We start from the raw sequence: 21,850 nt of genomic DNA, 5'->3' as shown, positions 1-21,850 counted from the left end.
ATCACTCAGACTTCAATCAATCACACCCCCATCAATCACACTTCAATCAATCACACCCCCATCAATCAGACTTCAATCAATCACACCCCCATCAATCAGACTTCAATCAATCACACCCCCATCAATCACACTTCAATCAATCACACACCCATCAATCAGACTTCAATCAATCACACCCCCATCAATCACACTTCAATCAATCACACCCCATCAATCAGACTTCAATCAATCACACCCCCATTAATCAGACTTCAACCAATCACACCCCCATCAATCAGACTTCAATCAATCACACCCTCATCAATCAGACTTCAATCAATCACACCCCCATCAATCACACTTCAATCAATCACACCCCCATCAATCAGACTTCAATCAATCACACCCTCATCAATCAGACTTCAATCAATCACACCCTCATCAATCAGACTTCAATCGATCACACCCCCATCAATCAGACTTCAATCAATCACACCCCCATTAATCAGACTTCAATCAATCACACCCCCATCAATCAGACTTCAATCAATCACACCCCCATCAATCACACCCCCATCAATCACACCCCCATCAATCACACCCCCATTAATCAGACTTCAATCAATCACACCCCCATCAATCACACTTCAATCAATCACACACCCATCAATCAGACTTCAATCAATCTGTAGTGTATGTACCTTTAAGGGGAGAGCTACTTTTTACAGCTCCTGTATACTGTAGTACCGGCAGTGACCACACCTATATATAAACCCTGAGTAGGGATCTGTACAGTTAGTTTTACAGTAACCCTCATCCAGTAAACACCTGTTGATTGTTCCCTGCAGTCTCTTGTCTAATTATTGAAAGACACAACATCAAGATACACGGATCTAACATTGGCGACCAGAAACATAGAAACATAGAAACATAGAAGATAGGAGCAGGAGTAGGCCATTCGGCCCCTCGAGCCTGCTCCGCCATTCAATGAGATCATGGCTGATCATCCAAATTCAGTGCACTGTCCCTGCCTTCTCCCCATATCCCTTGATCCCTTTAGCTTTAAGAAATATATCCAACTCCTTTTTGAATATATTTAATGAATTGGCCTCCACCGCTCTCTGTGGCAGAGAATTCCACAGGTTCACCACTCTCTGGGTGAAGAAATTCCTCCTCATTTCAGTCCTAAATGGCTTACCCCTTATCCTTAGACTATGACCCCTGGTTCTGGACTCCCCAGCCATCATAAACATCCTTCCTGCATCTAGTCTGTCCAGGCCTGAGAAGATTCAAACCTACCTGCAACTCTGCATCACCTCCCAGGGATTCGCTCCTGGAGAACAGTGAAAGAAGAAGGCCGAGTCCAGAAGCACGGGCGTCGACCATCCAGCGGAGACTTGAGCATCGCAGGGGAGGCTGTTGAGAGCTGGGCTTGGTTCTCCAGTCACGGTGGTCCAGCGAAACGGGCTGGCAACAGGTACGGCGCAGACCCTTCCCGGACAGCGGCGGCTAGGGCCGACCGACGGCACAGAAAAAGGCCGAGCAGCGTCGACGGGAGAAGAGAGAGGGTAGCGCGCACAGGGCGCAGCCGGTGTTCAGGACTGAGCGGCGTCAACGAGAGCGAGCAGAGCGCAGCCGGTGTTCAAGGGCCAAGCAGCGTCAACGAGAGAGAGAGGCGCGCAGGAAAACGCGCAGAGCGCAGCCGGTGTTCAAGGGCCGAGCAGCGTCAGCGGGGAAGAAGGGAGAGTGCGGGAGACGCCATTTTGAGCCGCAGCAGAGAAGAAGGGAGAGCGTGGGAGACGCCATTTTGAGCCGCAGCGGAAAAGAAGGGAGAGCGCGGGAGATGCCATTTTGAGCCAGTCTAACCACACCCAGGGATGCCGAAGAGTGGCAGTGTCACAGCGTTCGACAAAGAAGTCGAAGATTGGACGACATATGTCGAACGCATAGAAGTGTACTGCAAGGCGAATGAAGTGCCAGATGACAGGAAAGCGCTGGTATTGTTGAATTCAATGGGTACAAAAACGTATGGCTTACTGCAAAACCTAGTAACCCCAGAGAAGCCAGTGGAAAAGGATTTTGAAAACATAGTGTCAATCCTATAGGACCACTTAAACCCCACACCGCTGCTGATAGCAGAAAGATTTAAGTTTCACAAAAGGAACCAGCATAAAGATGAAAGTAATGCTGAGTATTTAACGGAAATGCGCAAGCTATCGAAACACTGCCAGTTTGGAATGGGACTAGCAGATACTTTAAGGGACAAGTTTGTGTGTGGGCTTCAAAGTGAAGGAACCCAGAAACGGCTTCTATCAGAAAAGGATCTTACGCTGGACAAGGCTTTCAGCATGGCAGTATCACATGAAGCAGCAGCACGGGGCGCGGCAGAGATACAATGGAGACCGCAAGAATATGGCACAAATGAAATGTCATACGGAACAGTGAAGTGCCATTGCTGCGGCAGAACAACACACGACCATAAGGATTGCTGGTTCAAGGACCAAGTGTGCAGACAGTGTGGGAAAGTAGGACACATAGCAAGAGTCTGCAGGTCGGAAAAGAAAACCAGCAGCAAGAAATCTCCACAGGAGAAGTACAAGAAGTGACAGGTGACGGAGAGTAGTTCAGACGAACAGAAAAGTGATACAGGCTCCGGAAGCAAGGAGCTGGGTTGTCTGAAACTACATAATGTGATCAAAATGGAGGATCACCAAACTATCTGGGTCACGATCAAGATAGCCGGAGTCCAAGTGAAAATGGAATTGGACACAGGATCAGCCCTAACAGTCATAAACCAAAGGGACTACAAGCGGCTATTCTCACATATACCCTTGAGAGATACAGAGATTGTCTTGAAGACGTACACGGGGCAAAAAGTCTACCCCAGAGGAAAAATAAGGGTGAACGTTATATATAACGGCAAGGAAACACCAAAAATGGACCTATATTTGTTGCCAGAGGGAGGACCACCACTACTAGGACGTGAATGGATCCGGAAGATACAGCTAGATTGGCATTCCATACAAGCACTGACTGTAGATGCCAAAAAGGATGACGATGTCACACCTGGACGACTGTCAAAAATGCTAACTGACACATAAGAAGTGTTCCAAGAGGAACTTGGAACACTAAAAGGCATAACAGCAACGATCAAAATAGAGGAAAATGCAAGCCCAAAGTTTTTTAAGGCCAGATGCGATCCGCCCAGCCGTCGAAGCAGAGCTGGAAGGTTTGGAATGTTCAGGAGTACTGTCCAAAGTGGACTGGAGCGAGTGGGTTACACCCATCGTTCCTGTAATGAAGAGGTCGTTGAGTAATACGCCTGGGGAACCAAAGAAGGTTCGCATCTGTGGGGACTTTAAGGTGACAGTGAACCCAGTTCTTCACACTGTACAATATCCGCTTCCGCGGATTGAAGATATTTTTGCCTTGCTATCTGGAGGGAAACGCTTCACTAAGATTGACCTGGCCCAGGCGTACCTGCAAATGGAGGTAGAAGAAGCCTCGAAACAGTACCTCACAATCAACACTCATAAAGGTCTCTACCAATACAACTGGCTGGTGTTCGGGGTAACATCAGCTCTGGCTATTTGGCAAAGGGCAATGGATCAAGTCCTGCAAGGGATTCCAGGGACTCAGTGTTATTTGGACGACATCCTGGTCACGGGCGAAAATGACAGTGATCACCTCGCTAACCTGGAGCAGGTGCTCACTAGATTGAAGGAATATGGGCTCCGAGCTAATCGCCACAAATGAGAGTTTTTCCAGAAGCGGATCTCGTATTGTGGCCACGTTATTGATGAAGAGGGGTTACATAAGTCCCCTGAAAAGATTGAGGCAGTAGTCAAGGCTCCAGCACCGGAAAATGTGTCACAACTGAGGTCGTTCCTCGGGCTGGTGAACTACTACCATAAGTTCTTGCCGAATTTATCTACAGTACTACACTCACTGAACACCCTACTGCAAACGGGGGTACCATGGAAGTGGAATGACAAATGTAAACGAGCTTTCCAGAAGTGCGAAGAATTGATCACATCAAAAGAGGTGTTGGCTCATTTCAACCCAGCACTACCAATTCGGTTGGCATGTGATACATCACCCTATGGCATTGGAGCGGTGCTGTCGCACAAATTCCCGGACGGCTCGGAGAGGCCAGTAGCCTTTGCGTCTCGGTCACTAACCTCAGCCGAGCGTAACTATGCCCAGATTGACAGTGAGGCCCTCAGCCTAGTGTGGGGAGTGAAAAAGTTCAACCACTATCTGCACGGGCAGAAGTTCACCTTGCTGACTGACCACCAACCACTTGTCTCCATCTTTAATCCAAAGAAGGGCGTTCCGGTGATGACTGCGCAATGGCTACAAAGATGGTCCCTTTTTCTAGGGGTGAACCAATATGAAATCGAGTATAAGGGCACGAAACAGCATGGAAACGCTGATGGGCTATCACGCCTGCTACTGCCTACTGCGGAGGAAGCACCAGCAGTGGACCCTGTCGAAATATTTTATTCGACTATAATTGAACGCTTGCCAGTAACTAACGCTGATATAGAGAAGGAGACCCGAAATGACCCGACACTGTCTCGGGTATATGACTTGACGGTGAAGGGATGGCCAACACATGGCGACTCACTGTTGCCAGCATTCTCATCCAGAAGAGAACAGCTGTCAGTATGCCAGGGGACCTTGATGTGTGGATCCCGAGTGGTAATTCCACCCAAGTTAAGGGAGAGAGTGCTCAATGAGCTTCACGAAGGCCATCTGGGAGGGGTGAAAATGAAAATCCTTGCTAGGGCTTATGTGTGGTGGCCGGGAATCGATCAACAAATCGAGGACCTGACAAAGAGCTGCTCAGGATGCCAGAAGGTCCAAAATGCACCACCACGTGCCCCTCTACACCCATGGGAGTGGCCCTCATCTCCATGGCAACGGGTGTATATTGATTTTGCTGGTCCATTCATGGACTCAGTGTTTTTAATAGCCGTGGATGCGCACTCGAAATGGCCTGAGGTGATCAAAATGTCCTCCACCACCACGGAGAAAACTATTGCAGTCCTACGGACCATTTTTGCCAGGAATGGCTTGCCAGAGCAGATTTGCTCTGATAACGGACCACAGTTTGTGTCCGAAGAGTTTCGGAGATTTATGAAAAGGAATGGGGTAAGGCATTACACATCCGCCCCGTATCATCCAGCCACAAATGGATTGGCTGAGAGGTTCGTACAAACCTTTAAAAAGGCAGTAAGGGCCATGTGTGATGACGACATTCCACTGCAGCATAAGGTGGACAATTTCCTGTTAGCCTACAGAAATGCGACACATGCAGTCACCAACCAGACCCCGGCCATGATGTTCTTTAACCGAAGGTTGAGATCTCGTCTGGATTTGCTCAGGCCAAATGTACGAAGAGATGTTGAGAATAAGCAATTCCAGCACATCAATGAGAAGCCGACAAGGAGCTTCAATGTAGGGCAACCAGTCTTGGCCCGCGACTACCGAACAGAGAAATGGCAACCAGGAACGATATGCACACGGCAGGGGCCACTAATGTACACAGTGGATGTTGGGGAGAACATAGTGAGAGGCCATGTTGACCAGATCCTAGAGTCACAGGAACGAATCAACCCCATGTCTCGCGTACCTGGTGATGAACCCGACATACAGGTAGCATCTACCCCAGAAACAGTAGCATCGGAAGCTGATGAACCAACCGACGACAGGGGGCCAGAATCGCCTCCGCACCAAGAGCAAGACACTCAGGAAAGGCGCTATCCAGAAAGGATCAGGAAGCCTCCCCAAAGACTGAATTTATAAATAGACTATTGTCAGTTAATGTTGCATGTTAAAAGTGTTAATTGTAATTAGTTGATGTTTAATTGTTAAATGAATGTTATGGTACTGTTAATCTAAAAGGGGAGGAATTGTAGTGTATGTACCTTTAAGGGGAGAACTATTTTTTACAGCTCCTGTATACTGTAGTACCGGCAGTGACCACACCTGTATATAAACCCTGAGTAGGGATCTGTACAATTAGTTTTAGAGTAACCCTCATCCAGTAAACACCTGTTGATTGTTCCCTGCAGTCTCTTGTCTAATTATTGAAGGACACACAACATCAAGATACACGGATCTAACACAATCACACCCCCATCAATCGGACCCGAACCAATCACCCCATCAATCAGACTTCAATCAATCACACCCATCAATCGGACTTCAACCTAGAAACATAGAAGATAGGAGCAGGAGTAGGCCATTCGGCCCCTCGAGCCTGCTCCGCCATTCAATGAGATCATGGCTGATCATCCAAATTCCCTGCCTTCTCCCCATATCCCTTGATCCCTTTAGCCTTAAGAAATATATCTAACTCCTTCTTGAATATATTTAATGAATTGGCCTCAACGGCCTTTTGTGGTAGAGAATTCCACAGGTTCACCACTCTCTGGGTGAAGAAATTCCTCCTCATCTCTGTCCTAAATGGCTTACCCCTTATCTTTAGACTGTGACCCCTGGTTCTGGACTCCCCCCGCCATCGGGAACATCCTTCCTGCATCTAGTCTGTCTAGTCCTATTAGAATTTTATAAGTTACAATGAGATCCCCTCTCATTCTTCTAAACTCCAGCAAGTACAAGCCCAATCGACCCAATCTCTCCTCATACGTCATTCCTGCCATCCCAGGTATCAGTCTGGTGAATCTTCGCTGCAGACCCTTATCTAACGGACACCCACCAATAAAACTCATATCATTCAGACCCTATCAATACTACACTCAGCATCAGATGCCATCTATCAGATATAAAAACAAAAAATAGTGGAACTACTTAGCTGGTCAGGCAGCATCTGTGGGGAGAGAAACAGTGAACGTTTCAGGTCGGTGACCTTTCGTCAGAACTGGAAAAAGTTAGAGATATAACAGATTTTAAGCAAGTGGGGCAAGGCAGGGATAGGGGGGCGGGGAGGGGAGGAAAGATCAAAAGGGAAGGTCTGTGATAGGGTGGAAGGCAGGAGAGATTAAATGACTAACGCTGTGATTGTACAAAGCAAAAGGAGCTGGTAATGGGACAAGTAAAGAAACAAAAGATCAGTCTAGAGGAGGTGTAAATGGGTGTAAGGGGTTTTCTCTCCAAGGTCGCAGAGGTTTCTCTCGCCAGAGGCCTCTCTCTCTCTTTTGCACAGTAAAACCTTGAGTGGTTCGACCCACTCACCCCTTAGATTCTCGACACTGGACTTAGGTGCAGGAACTACAATGCAGTGAAGACTCTTATAGACCAAGTTTAATGAATCAAAATGGAATTTTATTGCATAAGGAAAAACAAATCAAACGCAAGCAAATGAGAGGGTACATGGGAGGGAAAAACAAATCATAACAATACAGTACTAACTAAAATAGATACAGGCATATTATACTTTACAAAAGTCATCATGAAATGGGGAAACACACGGAACATCGAGAGACAACAACTCATGTTAATTATACCCAAAATGACCACCCCCTTTAACCTATCTAGATCCGATTATGAAGGGCCAGAAACATGCTCACCAATCCAGTTGGAAAAATATAGGCCTAGAAATTCACTGGCCTTAGCGCCGCTTTTGAGGCGCTAGAGGGCCTAGCGGCGAAGTTATGGCCAGTTTTGAAATTGACAGGGGCCCTAAATCGGCGTTAGGCCGGTAGCGCTGCGCCGGCACCGATGACGTCATCGGTGTGTGCAGCGTCCCGGTTGCCATGGTAACCCGCCCGAACTCGGAAATTGAGTTGCGGCCGCCTCGCCCGTGGCAGCCGCAAGCAACGTTCTGGCAGAGGTGCCTTACAGAACGTTGCGCCGGCGCATTAAAGGCCCCGCGGCGGCCGGCCGCTTTCCCGCCGCCCGCCTGGCCGCAGCTCCCTCCCCGGACTTCCCCCCACCCCCCCCCGGAACAGAAGCAAGCCCGGCACTTGTCCGAGGTGCCGGGCTCATTTTTAAAAAGATTATCGCGGGCCGCGGCCGGGTGCAGGCAGCTCCTCCTTAAGGGAAGGAGGAGGCCTGCACTTCCCGAACCTGCCGCACCACAGCGGGCGCCGCAGCGCCGGAATAGCGCCGAAATTCAGCGCATAGCGCCAGTTTTCAGGCGCTAACAGCTTTCAGCAGCGCCGGCAGCCGTTTGGGCGCAGAAGTAGTGAATTTTTGGCCCGCCCAGCGCGACTTAGCTCCGGCACTAACTTCCGGCGCTAAAGCCGTCGCTGCGCCAAAACCCAATTTCTAGGCCTTAGAGTTTTGGAACAGGTCTGCGTTTTGATCCCCTCAGGCGTCCTGTTTCCTCGTGGTCAGTGGAACCACAGCGGGCTGCGCCACACCTCTCCCTCTCTCTCTCTCTCTCTCGAGGTGAAGGTCACGGACAGGCTGGACACTGACGGGCCTGGATGTCGGCCGAGATCATCTGCTTGACCACGGTTGGAAGCCCCTAACCGGCTTTCATATAGGATTCTTCTGTAGTTTTACTACCCTCCCGTTTCGTCAACGGCCCGGGGTTGGTCGATGATCTCCCGATGTTTTACCCCGGGGCGGGACGCCGGCTCGAACCGTCTTCTTCTCCGAACTCCAGCTGCTATCGAAGGTAACGGCTATTACCGAAGGTCCTATGAAGATTCTCTAAGATGAAGCTCAAGCCAACTCCAACTCCCGAACTTCTTTCGCTACCCCGGGTGTCTCCCAATTATACTTCTCATCAGAAGCCCTTATCTCGTGCCAAATCAGGTTAGTCTTTTGTTTTAATTTTGGCGGGCTGGTTGGATCTGCATCCAATCTATATGTACGTTAAAGTCTGGTGGCCAATTTGAATGCCCCTTTTTCCTGGGCTTCTTTTAAAACAGTCTTTAAAATCATGGCCCCTTCTGCCATTCGACCCTTATTAATACAATATCAATTTTGCGAATCTTACATGGGTATAGCAGAATCATCAACAGCTGCCATCCAAAAAGATAGGAGCAGAGGTTATGGTGTGAAATTGTTGAACATGATGTTGAGTCCAGAGGCTGTAAAGTGTCTGAGAAAGATGTGGTGTTTCTCGAGCTTATATTGAGCTTCGTTGGAACAGTGTTCGAGGTCAGAGTGGGCGTGGAGCTGAGAATTAGAGTGACAGGCATGACCTGAAGCATGCTTGCGGACTGAATGGAGGTGTCCCGCAAAGCGGTCACCCAATCTGCGTTTGGTCTCCCCAATGTACAGGAGACCGCATCGCGAGCAGCGAATACAGTCTACTAAATTGGAAGAAGTACAAGTAAATCGCTGTTTCACCCGGAAGGAGTGTTTGGGGCACAGCACGGTGGGAAGGGAGGAGGTAAAAGGGCAGGTGTTGTATCTCCTGCGCTTGCACGGGAAGGTGCCCTGGGAAGTGGAGGGGCTGTTGGGGGTGATTGAGGAGTGGACCAGGGTGTCGCGGAGGGAGCGGTCCCTTCGGACTGCTGGAGGGGGAGGGGAAGATGTGTTTGGTGGGATTACGCTGGAGATGGCGGAGAATGATCCGTTGAATGTGGAGGCTGGTGGGTAGAATGGTTCCAGCACAGAAGGAGGCCATTCGGCCCATCGAGCCGGCACTCTCCAGGAGCACTTCAGCCAGTCCCACTTCCCCGCACTTTCCCCGTAGCCCTGCATTTATTTTTCCTTCAGGTACTTATCCAACTCCCTTTTGAAAGCCACGATTGAGTCTGCCTCCACCGCCCTCTCAGGCAGTGCATTCCAGATCCTAACCACTCGCTGAGTAAAAAAGTTTTCCCTCATGTCGCCTTTGAGTCTTTTGCCAATCACCTTAAATCTGTGTCCTCTGGTTATCGACCATTCCGCCAATGGGAACAGTTTCTCTCCATCTACTCTGTCCCGACCCCTCGTGATTTTGAACACCTCTATCAAATCCTCTCGGCTCTAAGGAGAACAACCTTATGCACGGTGGCATAGTGGTTAGCACTGTTGCCTCACAGCGCCAGGGACCCGGGTTCAAATCCGGCCTCGGGTGACTGTCTGTGTGGAGTTTGCACATTCTCCCCGTGTTTGCGTGGGTTTCCTCCGGGTGCTCCAGTTTCCTCCCACAGTCCAAAGATGTGCGGGTTAGGTTGAACGGCCATGATAAAAAAAAAATTGGCCCTTAGTGTTAGGGGGGATTAAATATGTGGGGTTACGGGGTTACGGGGATAGGGCTTGGGTGGGATGGCTGTCAGTGTAGGGACCGGGTGCTAGGGTTTGGATGATCAGCCATGATCTCGTTGAATGGCGGAGCAGGCTCGAAGGGCCGAATGGCCTACTCCTGCTCCTAGTTTCTATGTTTCTATGTAACCCCAGCTTCTCCAGTCTATCTACGTAACTGAAGTCCCTCATCCCTGGAACCATTCTCGTAAATCTTTTCTGCACCCTCTCTAAAGCCTTCACATCCTTCCTAAAGTGCGGTGCCCAGAATTGGACACAATACTCCAGTTGAGGCCAAACAAGTTTTTTTTAATAAAGATTCATTATAACTTCCTTGCTTTTGTACCCTATGCCTCTATTTATGAAGCCCAGGATCCCGTATCCATTTTTAACCGCTTTCTCAACCTGCCCTGCCACCTTCAACAATTTGTGCACATATACCCCTCGGTCTCTCTGTCCATGCATCCCCGTTCGGATTGTACCCTTCACTTTAAATTCCCTCTCCTCATTCTTCCTACCAGAATGTATCACTTCACACTTTTCTTTGTTAAATTTCAAGTCTTCTTGAAATCTATCGCTATCCTCACTGTTCACTATACTTCCAAGTTTTGTGTCATCTGCACATTTTGGAATCATGCCCTGTACACCCAAGTCCAAGTCATTAATTAATATATATAATTGAAGTCCCCATTATCACTGCACTATGGTTCTTGCAACCCTCTGGAAATTCCCTGCAAATTTGCTCCTCTGTATTTTTCCCATTAGTTGGTGGCCTATGCAATACACCTAGTAGTGTGATGGCACCTCTATTATTTTGTAACTCTAACCAAATAGATTCTGTCCTTGACCCCTCCAGGACATCCTCTCCCTCCTGCACTGTAACATTCTCCTTAACCAATACTGTCACATCACCTCCTTTCTTTCCTTCCCTCTCTTTGCTGAACGCCTTCTATCCAGGAATGTTTAAAAACCAATCCTGCCCTTTTTTGAGCCATGTCTCCGTTATCGCCACAACATCATATTCCCATGTGGTTATTTGCGCCTGCAGCTCACCAACCTTATTTACAGGAAACTCTTTTTTACCCGGCACAGACGGGACCGGCGTGGTGCCGGTTTATCAAAAAGTCTGGATTGCAGAGAGCTTTAGTTGAAAGGTACGAGAGCTCGTACACAGCAACAAATCCAGGCTTCCCTGTTGCTTAGCAACATGTGCAAGAAGCCCGACCACAGACCAAGCGTCCCTGTTGCTTAGCAACAAGTGGAGGAACCTCCGATTACACAGCCAAGAATCAATAAACGGCCACTAATATGAAGAAAAGCTTAACTGAACCTACTCCTGAATTTTGCCGGTTAACTGAGATTTCCGGTTGTTTGGGTGCTGGTAAATCGAGAGTTTCCTGTACTATGATTCGTGCATTTACACACATGCACTGTAAACCTATCAGACCTTTTATTCTCTCTTTGTCTGACCCCAGCTAATACCTTGCTATTTCTTACTCTAGTGCTATCTGATGTAATAAAACTCACTACGCACTTGGTTCGAGTATAAAGCAAGGCTTTAATCAACTTGTTTCAAAACATGGAGGTCTAGTTATCTTTCACTAGTTCCTGTTTACAAAATGTCCTGGGCAAGCTGGGCCCACGCCCGAGTATTTATACTCCTTGGACGGCGCCACCAGCTGGCTGTCCAGTGTTATTTCATGAGTCTTTCTTCATGGATCATAAGATTCATAACACTATCTGTCTCTCCCAATCCTTTGTGCACTTTTTAAAATCTCCTTTCTAATACTACGTCCTGGTGCTCGTTCCCCTGCCAAATTAGTTTAAACCCTCACCAAACAGACTAGCAACCACCCCCGCCCCCGCCACACGAGGATATTGGTACCGGCTCTGTTGAGGTGCTTCCCATCTGGCCTGCACAGGTCCCACCTCCCCCGGAACCTGTCCCAATGTCCCAGGAATCGGAAGCCCTCCCTCCTGCACCATCTCTCCAGCCACGCATTCATCTGCTCTATCCTCCTATTTCTATACTCACTAGCTCGTGGCACCGGGAGTAATCCACAGATTACTAGCTTTGATGTCCTGCTTTACTAACTCCCTGAAATCTGCCTGCAGGACCTCATCCCTCTTTCTACCTATGTCGTTGGAACCGATGTGGACCACAATCTCTGACTGTTCACCCTCCTCCCTCAGAATGTTCTACAGCTGCTCAGTGACATCCTTGACCCTGACACCAGGGAGGCAACATATCATCCTGGAATCCTGTTTACGACCACAGAAGCAGCTGTCTGTTCCACTAACTATTGAATCCCCTACCACAATTGTTTGCCCAATCTTCCTCCTCCCCCCACCCCATGTACAGCTGAGCCACCCATAGTGCCGTGGACTTGGCTTTGGCTGTACACCCCAGAGGAACCATCGTCCTCACCTGGTTAGAGAGCAAGATGCACTCAGGGAACTTCTGCACTACCTGCCTGGTCCTCCTTGTCTGTCTGGTGGTCACCCATTTCCACTCTGCCTGCATATCGTAATGCTGCCCGGTGACCACCTCCTGAAACGTGCTATCCACGTAGCTCTCAGCCTCACGGATGCACCGCAGTGACCCCAGCTGGTGACCAAGCTCAAAGTCCTGGAGCTTGAGCTCCTCCAGCTGACGACACTTCCTGCACCCTTAGTTGTCCAGGACACTGGAAGCATTCTGGAGTTCCCACACGGCACATGATGTGCATTCCACAGGACTGAGGTGCCCTGCCATGCCTCTACTTAATAGATTATTAACTAATTTAACAGAACTAAACTCAAGACTTAAAAAAGAACAATCACCAGCTCGTTTATTTTTCCTGTTCCGCTCCTTCTCTTGTGTGACATCGCTTACCTCACTCCTTGACACTTGCACTCCCTCAAGGCTCTCAGGCCTACCTTTTTCTCCGGTTGCTCCTCTCGCACTGTTTTCCGAATTCCCACTCTCTCCAAATTCCCAATTTAGCACTCTGTAAGCCCTCCGTTTAGGATCACTCATCTGTGCAGCCCACTCTCTAGATTAATTTATCAGGATCAACTGAATATTTTAGGTTTGTAAAGGTCCTGCATTGGCCGGAAATTGAACCCGGATCAGGCAAGAATTCTACCATTGAATCATCAGTGCTCACTTAAGGTAAGGACAAGGGGAACCCTATCATGGTTCTGGGAGTAAGGTGAGGGCGGCAGTGCGGGAAATGGAACGGGCATGATCGAGGCCCATGTCAACCACGGTAGCGGGGAAACCTCGGTTGAGGAAATTGGAAGACATATCGGAAGCACTGGTATGGAAGTTGGCATCGTCAGAACAGTTGCGACAGAGAGGGAGAAACTGGGAGATTGGAATAGGGTCCTTGGAGGAGTGGGGGGGGGGGAGGAAGAGTAGTCCAGGGAGCTGTGGGAGTCAGTGTGCTTATAGTGGATGTTTGACACGAACCTGATAGATGGCTATCGACAATCAAACCACAGCGACCAGACAGCCATCTGTCAGACCCCCAACAATCAGCCCATCTGTCAGATTACCATCAATCAGACCCCATCTATCAAACTCCTATCAATCGGAATCTCATCTATCAGATCAACTTCGATCAGACTCGCAGCATCAGACCCTCATCTATGAACCCCACCTGAATCATAGCCCCATCAACCAGACCCCAATTTTCAATCAGTTGGTGATCATCAACCTGACACTCATCTATCCGAGCCCGCTAATGAGAGCCCTGCCAATCACACGCCCATCAGACCCATATTAAACAAATCCACCTCAATCAGACCCCCATCAATCGTATTCCGAGCAATCAGCCCACTGTCAATCATACTCCCAACAATCACACACCAGTCAATCAAAAGCTCATCTAGAACTATATATATCAGATGTTAGTCCCAGAACTGAGACCCTTGTCCAGCATACCACAACACTCACACACCCATCAATCAGACCCCGATCATTCATGTCCTCATCAGACTACAGCGATCAGACCCCCATAACTCAGCTTGCCACCCATCAGACACGCATCAATGAGACCCCAGCTTTCAGACCCCCATTAAACAGATTCCCACCCAGCAGATCCCAATCAACTCCAGCAACCGGATTCTCATCAATCAGACCCATATCTATAAGATCCTTCGTCAATCTGAACGAGCTCTATCAGTGGACAGTACTTTAAAGATGGAAGTGCAGTGTGACGCCAGGTCTGCAGCCCTGTGGATTTGGATTATCCCCTGTATTAGGTCCATCGATCCTCTTCTAACTTCAACCTTCTTCTCTTACACCATGTTTCTCAATCCCTTGTCAGGCATTGGTGGGTTTTAAATCAACACAACTCCAAAATCATTTCAAAATACATTTATTTCCTTAATTATAAATTATAACATCAATGTGAATTGAAGTTATACTCTTTTTACTTATTGGCCCAGAAATTCGGGTCCCCACTGGTGAGTACGCACGGGGTACTCACCCGTAAGCCCAATGGAAGTGCCAGTTTCCTGCATGCACTGCGCACGCGCGGGAAACCGGCACTTCCGTTCCCCTGAAAGAAGGGGTTGAGAGGTGGAACGCGTGCGCCGCAGAGGCAGCGCGTGCGCATCGAACTTACGCTTTTTTTGCAGGTTTTCCCGGGAGGGTAAGTCTCCAGAAGTTAGACATGTAAAAAGTAGTCGCAAGGCCTGCTTTTTACAAGGTAAGTGGTGAATTAATTCAAATTAAAACATTTTTTCCACAGGTTTATTATTTTTAAATACTTTAAAGCAAGGTAAGTTTATTTTTAGCCCTGTTAGAAAATGTAATTAATTTTTTCAAAAATTTAAATTATTGTTTAGAATAGTTATTTCATGTCATTTATATTTTATTTTAAAAATGTGATAGTTTTTTAAAATTTATTTGAAGATTTAGTGATGTTTTGGGGCTTGTAGTATTTATAGGTTTGACAGCTCTTCCTGTCAAACTTATGAATGAAGCATTCCCTGCTACCATTGGCTCTCCATGGCCCACGTGATCCCAGGGGACGCATCAAACTAACTGCGCCCCTGGGATACACAAGCACTGCGCGCCGGCAGTTGGAGGAGGCCCAGGATCGCAATTCCACGGGGGCCCACAGCTCAATGGCTGGCACGCTAGGTAAGTCCAGGTTGGGGGCTTGCACCCGCTGGAAGCCTCCGACCTGAATTTCTGGGCCATTAAATTAATAAATAGTATTCTTCCTCCTCCGCCTTTCTGTCCAGCGAGGAAGAATCGACCCCCACCTCTTTTAATCCTTCTCGAGTGAGGCTATATTCTCCTGTGCGTCCTGGAACTCCCCTTCCTCCAGCCCCTCTCCCATGTACCAGTGAACAAAGGCCCGCTTGGAGGGGAACTTGGAGGTGGTGGTGTTCCCATGCACCTGCTGCCCTTGTCCTTCTAGGCGGTAGAGGTCGCTGGTTTGCCGAAGAAGCCTTGGCGAGTTGCTGCAGTGCATCTTGTAGATGGTGCACACTGCAGCCACGGTGCGCCGGTGGTGGAGGGAGTGAATGTTTAAGGTGCTGGATGGCGTGCTGATCAAGCGGGCTGCTTTGTCCTGGATGGTGTCAAGTTTACTGAGTGTTGGAGCTGCACTCAGCCAGGCCAGTGGAGAGTATTCCATCACACTCCTGACTTGTGCCTTGTAGATGGTGGAAAGGCTTTGGGGAGTCAGGAGGTGAGACACTCACCGCAGCATACCCAGCCTCTGACCTGCTCTTGTTGCCACAGTATTTATGTGGCTGGTCCAGTTAAGTTCCTGACCAACGGTGACCTCCAGGATGTTGATGGTGGGAGATTCAGCGATGGTAATGCAATTGAATGCCAAGGGGCGGTGGTTAGACACTCGCTTGTTGGAGATAGTCATTGCCTGGCACTTGTGTGGCACGAATGTTACCTGCCACTTATCAGCCAAAGCATGAATGTCGTCCAGGTCTTGTAACATGCGGGCATGGACTGCTTCATTATCTGAGGAGTTGTGAATGGCACTGAACACTGTGCAGTCATCAGCGAACATCCCCATTTCTGACCTTATGTTGGAAGGAATGATGAAGCAGCTGAAGATGGTTGGGCTTAGGACACTGCCCTGAGGAACTCCTGCAGCGATGTCCTGGGGCTGTGATGATTGACCTTCAACCACCACAACCATTTTCCTTTGTGCCAGGTACGACACCAGCCAGTGGAGAGTTTTCCCCCTGATTCCCATTGACTTGAGTGTTCCTTGGGCGCCTTGATGCCACGCTCGGTCACATGCTGCCTTGATGTCAAGGGCAGTCACTCTCACCTCATCTCTGGAATTCAGCTCCTTTGTCCATGTTTGGACCAAGGCTGAAATGAGGTCGGGAGCTGTGTGGTCTTGGCGGAACCCAAACTGGACATCAGTGAGCAGGTTATTGGTAAGTAAGTGTCACTTGATAGCACTGTCGACGACACCTTCCATCACTTTGCTGATGATTGAGAGTAGACTGATGGGGCTGTAATTTGCTGGATTGGATATGTCCTGCATTTTCTGGGGCAGTTTTCCACATTGTCGGATAGATGCCAGTGTTGTAGCTGTACTGGAACAGCTTGGCTAGAGGCGCAGCTAGATCTGGAGCACAAGTCGTCAGCACGACACCCGTGATGTTGTCGGGGCCCATAGCCTTTGCTGAATCCAGTGCGCTCAGCCATTTCTTGCTATCACGTGGAGTGAATCGAATTGGCTGAAGACTGGCTTTGTGATGGTGGGGACCTCAGGAGGAGGCTGATTTTTATTAATTCGCTAATGGGATCTGGGTGTCGCTGCTAAGGTGAACATTTATTGCCCATCCCTAATTGCCCTTGAGAAGGTGGAGGTGAGCCGCCTTCTTGAACCGCTGCAGTCCGTGTGGAGAAGGTGCTCCCACAGCGCTGTTAGGGAGGGAGTTCCAGGATTTTGACCCAGCGACGATGAAGGAACGGCGATATATTTCCAAGTCAGGATGGTGTGTGGCTCAGAGGGGAACTTGGAGGTGGTGGTGTTCCCATGCGCCTGCTGCCCTTGTCCTTCTAGGTGGTAGAGGTTGCGGGTTTGGGAGGTGCTGCCGAAGAAGCCTTGGCGAGTTGCTGCAGTGCATCTTGTAGATGGTACACACTGCAGCCACGGTGCAGGGGGTGAATGTTTAAGGTGCTGGATGGGGTGCCAATCAAATGGACTGCTTTGTCCTGATTGGTGTCGAGCTTCTTGAGTGTTGTTGGAGCTGCACTCGTCCAGGCAAGTGGAGAGTATTCCATCACACTCCTGACTTGTGCCTTGTAGATGGTGGAAAGGCTTTGGGGAGTCGAGAGGTGAGACACTCACCACAGAATACCCAGCCTCTGACCTGCTGTTGTTGCCACAGTATTTATGTGGCTGGTCCAGTTAAGTTTCTGGTCAGTGGTGACCCCCAGGATGTTGATGGTGGGGATTCAACGATGGTAATGCCGTTGAATGTCAAGGGGCGGTGGTTAGACTCTCACTTGTTGGAGATAGTCATTGCCTGGCACTTGTGTGGCGCGAATGTTACCTGCCACTTATCAGCCCAAGCCTGAATGTTCTCCAGGTCTTGTTGCATGCGGGCATGGACTGCTTCATTATCGGAGGAGTTGTGAATGGCACTGAACACTGTGCAGTCATCAGCGAACATCCCCATTTCTGACCTTATGTTGTAGGGAAGGTCATTGATGAAGCAGCTGAAGATGGTTGGGCCTAGGACACTGCGCTGAGGAACTCCTGCAACGACGTCCTGGGGCTGTGATGATTGACCTTCAACCACCACAACAATATGGATCATCCACTCGGCACTTCTGGCTGAAGATGGTTGCAAATGCTTCAGCCTTGTCTTTTGCACTCACGTGCTGGGCTCCACCATAATTGAGGATGGGGATATTCATGGAGCCTCCTCCTCCCATTAGTGTTTGATGGTCTACCACCATTCCCGACTGGATGTGGCAGGACTGAAGAGCTTTGATCTGATTTGTTGATTGTGGGATCGCTTAGCTCTGTCTACAGCTTGCTGCTTTCGTTTTTTAGCAAGCATGTAGTTCTGTGTTGCAGCTTCCCCAGGTTGGCACCTCATTTTTGGTACAACTGGTGCTGCTCCTGGCATGCTCTTCTACACTGGTCCCCTGGCTTGATGGTAATGGTAGAGTGAGGGACATGCCGGGCCATGAGGTTACAGATTGTGGTGGAATACAATTCTGCTGCTGCTGATGGCCCACAGCGCCTCATGCATGCCCTGTTTTGATCTGCTAGATCTGTTCTGAATCTATCCCATTTAGCATGGTGGTAGTGCCAGACAACATGATGGAGGGTGTCCTCAGCATGAAGACAGGACTTCGTCTCCACAAGGACCGTGCGATGGTCACTGCTACCAATACTGTCATGGACAGATGCCTCTGCAACAGGCAGATTGGTGAGGACGAGCTCAAGTAGGTTTTTCCCTTGTGTTGGTTCTCTCACCACCTGTCGCAGACCCAGAATGGCAGCTATGTCCTTCAGGACTCAGCCAGCTCGGTTAGTAGTGGTGCTACCGAGCCTCTGTTGGTGATGGACATTGAAGTCCCCCACCCTGAGTACATTCTGTGCCCTTGCTACTCTCAGTGCTTCTTCCAAGTGGTGTTCAACATCCCGGCTATCGTGCTCCAGAACAAGCCACGCCTCTAGCCAAGCTGTTCCAGTACAGCTACAACACTGGCATCTACACGACAGGGTTCAGGATGTCTCTGAGCGGCTGCAGAACATCTCTGAGGTGGGAGGGTGAACAGCTAGAGCTTGTCGTCCATGTTGGTACCAACGACATAGGTAGAAAGAGAGATGAGGTCCTGCAGGCAGATTTTATGGAGCAGGGAAAGAGATTAAAAAGCAGGATCTCAAAGGTAGTATTCTCTGGATCCCTCTGCGGGCCAAGCGTGAGTGAGTATAGAAATAGGAGGATAGAGCAGATGAATGCGTGGCTGGAGAGATGGTGCAGGAGAGAGGGCTTCAGATTCCTGGGACATTGGGGCCGATTCTTGGGGAGGTGGGACATGTACAGGCCAGACGGGTTTCACCTCCAATATCTTCATGGGGAGGTTTGCTCGTGCTGTTGGGGAGGGGTTAAACTAATTTGGCAGGGAGATTGGCACCAGGATGTAACATTAGAAAGGTGAAATAAAGTGCTCAAAGGATTGGGAGAGGCAGAGAACACTAAAGTAAGAAATGGTAAGGTATTAGGTTGGGCCAAACTAAGAGAGAATACAGGATGGTCTATGATGGGTTTACAGTGTATGTATGTGAACGCACAAAGCGTAGTCAACAAGGTAAGTGAGCTGCAGGCACAGATAGCCACATGCGAATATGATTTTGTGGCAAAACTGAGACCTGGCTCAAAAAAGGGCAGGATTGGGTATTAAACATTCCTGGATATAAGGTGTTCAAGAAAGATAGGGAAGGAAAGATAGGAGGTGGGGTGGCAGTATTGGCTAAGGAGAATATTACAGTGCTGGAGAGGGAGGATGTCCTGGAGGGGCAAGAACAGAATCTATATGGCTAGAGTTCAGAAATAATAGAGGTGTCATTACACTACTAGGTGTATTCTATAGACCACCAACTAGTGGGAAGGATGTGGAGGAGCAAATTAACAGGGAAATTGCAGAGTACTATAATGGAGGACTTCAACTATACTAATGTAGACTGGGATCGTAATAGTATAAAGGACAGAGAAGGGGGAGAATTTCTGAAGTGTGTTCAGGAGAACTTTCTGATCAGTATGTTTCTGGCCGATGAGGGAGGAGGCATTGCTGGATCTGGTTCTGGAGAATGAGGTGGGTCAAGTGGAGCAAGTGTCAGTAGGGGGAACATTTAGGGAACAGTGATCATAGTATCATAAGGTTTAGGTTAGCTATGGAAAAGGACAGGGAGCAATGCAGAGTAAAAATGTTTAACAGGGGGAAGGCCAATTTCAGTGGATGAGAACGGATCTGGCCCGGGTAAACTGGAATCAAAGATTGGCAGGAAAACTGTAATCCAACATTGGGCTGCCTTTAAAGAGGAAATAGGTCAGGTACATTCCCACTCGGGGGAAAGGCACAGCAACTAAAGTCAGGCTCCCCGGATGACGAAACAGATAGAGAATACAATGAAGCAGAAAAAGAGCGCGTATGACAGATGTCAGGTTGCAAATACATCTGAGAATCAGGCTATATATAGAAAGGTCAGAGGAGAAGTGAAAAAGGAAAATAAGAGGGGCAAAGAGAGGTATGAGAATAGAATGGCAACCAACATGAAAGGTAATCCAAAAGTCTTCTATAGGCATATCTATATATATAAAGCGCTCTTCCGTCTGTCTGTCTGTCTGTCTGTCTGTCTGTCCGTCCGCCTGGTCTCGATGCGTTTGGAAGTTACAGTGCGTACCAACGCGCGCGTCGCCTCAAAAGAAAGCTTGCGATTCGGACCGGTTATAGGCCTATTTACGTTTCGGCCGGACAAAATCCCGCCTGCGGTATCCCAAAAACGTTCAGCGTTCCGCTCTCATTAGCGACCGTCTGACGTCGAGGTCTTCCTACAGTGAGTGTCGAGTGACTCGACCATTGACAATCCTACGCTTCGGTGACCTGACCTGTCGACCAATCGGTGCGTGTGTGGGCGGGCCTTATCCTTCTGAACCGAGGTGAGTGGCCGCCATCTTGATTTTTCACTATTTTTTCCCCCACACTTTCTGTGTGTTAGGGAACTAAGGTAAATATTTGAATTATGTGTTAGGGAATTAATTAACAATTTATTTCAGTTTTATATTGTGTTTAGCAACCCCCCCTCCCTCCTCCTCACCCTCGCGCAGGGGGGACTCGGTGCTGGTCTCCAGGCCCGCTGCAGGCAGGCCTGGAGCTCCAAAAATTTCTCTATCTCTCTCTCTTCCCTCTCTCTCTCTCCCTTCTCCTCTTCCTCTCTCTCCTTCTCCTCTTCCCTCTCTGTCTCTCTCTACTTCCCCCCTCTCAGGTTTGACGGTGTCGGGGCCCGAAGTGAGCCGCTCTAACGGCCGCCAGCCCGCGGGGTTTCCCTGCCTACTCCCCGCGGGCCGCCGCGCATGCGCCGCCCGCCCGCGAGAGCCCGCTCTGGCTTTTTTTTAAACGGCAACCACGCATGCGCACGGCCGTTGCGCAGCCGCCTTGACGCCGGCACGCATGCGCACGGCCCCCGTGACGCCACACACAGCCTCGGGAAATCGCGGGGGGGGGGAGAGAGAGAGCCTCGGGAAATCGCGGGGGGCGGGGGGAGAGAGCCTCGGGAAATCGGGGGGGGGGGGGGGAGAGAGAGAGAGCCTCGGGAAATCGGGGGGGGGGAGAGAGAGAGAGCCTCGGGAAATCGCGGGGGGGGGGGAGAGAGAGAGAGCCTCGGGAAATCGCGGGGGGGGGAGAGAGAGAGAGCCTCGGGAAATCGCGGGGGGGGGGAGAGAGAGAGAGCCTCGGGAAATCGCGGGGGGGGGGGGGAGAGAGCCTCGGGAAATCGGGGGGGGGGGGGGGAGAGAGCCTCGGGAAATCGCGGGGGGGGCGGGGGAGAGAGCCTCGGGAAATCGCGGGGGGGGGGGAGAGAGCCTCGGGAAATCGCGGGGGGGGGGGAGAGAGCCTCGGGAAATCGCGGGGGGGGGGGGGAGAGAGCCTCGGGAAATCGCGGGGGGGGGGGGAGAGAGAGCCTCGGGAAATCGCGGGGGGGGGGAGAGAGAGAGAGCC

The 21,850-nt window shown here is 49.7% G+C and overlaps 1 protein-coding gene across 1 annotated transcript in view; it reads left to right on the top strand.

Moving 5' to 3' along the window:
- Positions 1 to 13,360: 13,360 nt before the first annotated feature.
- atp2b4 (ATPase plasma membrane Ca2+ transporting 4) overlaps positions 13,361 to 21,850 on the top strand; it is an 88,925-nt gene continuing 80,435 nt past the window's right edge. The window contains exon 1 of the mRNA XM_085978342.1: positions 13,361 to 13,436. Within this exon, the coding sequence (XP_085834468.1) occupies positions 13,361 to 13,436 (76 nt within the window). The remainder of the gene's footprint in view (positions 13,437 to 21,850) is intronic.

Source organism: Somniosus microcephalus, unplaced genomic scaffold (assembly GCF_052327205.1).
Source record: "Somniosus microcephalus isolate GS21.2 unplaced genomic scaffold, FLI_Smic_1.0 unresolved_chr7, whole genome shotgun sequence".
NCBI lineage: Eukaryota > Metazoa > Chordata > Chondrichthyes > Squaliformes > Somniosidae > Somniosus > Somniosus microcephalus.
Note: the sequence above shows the minus strand (reverse complement) of the source record. Positions and strands in the feature narration are given on the sequence as shown.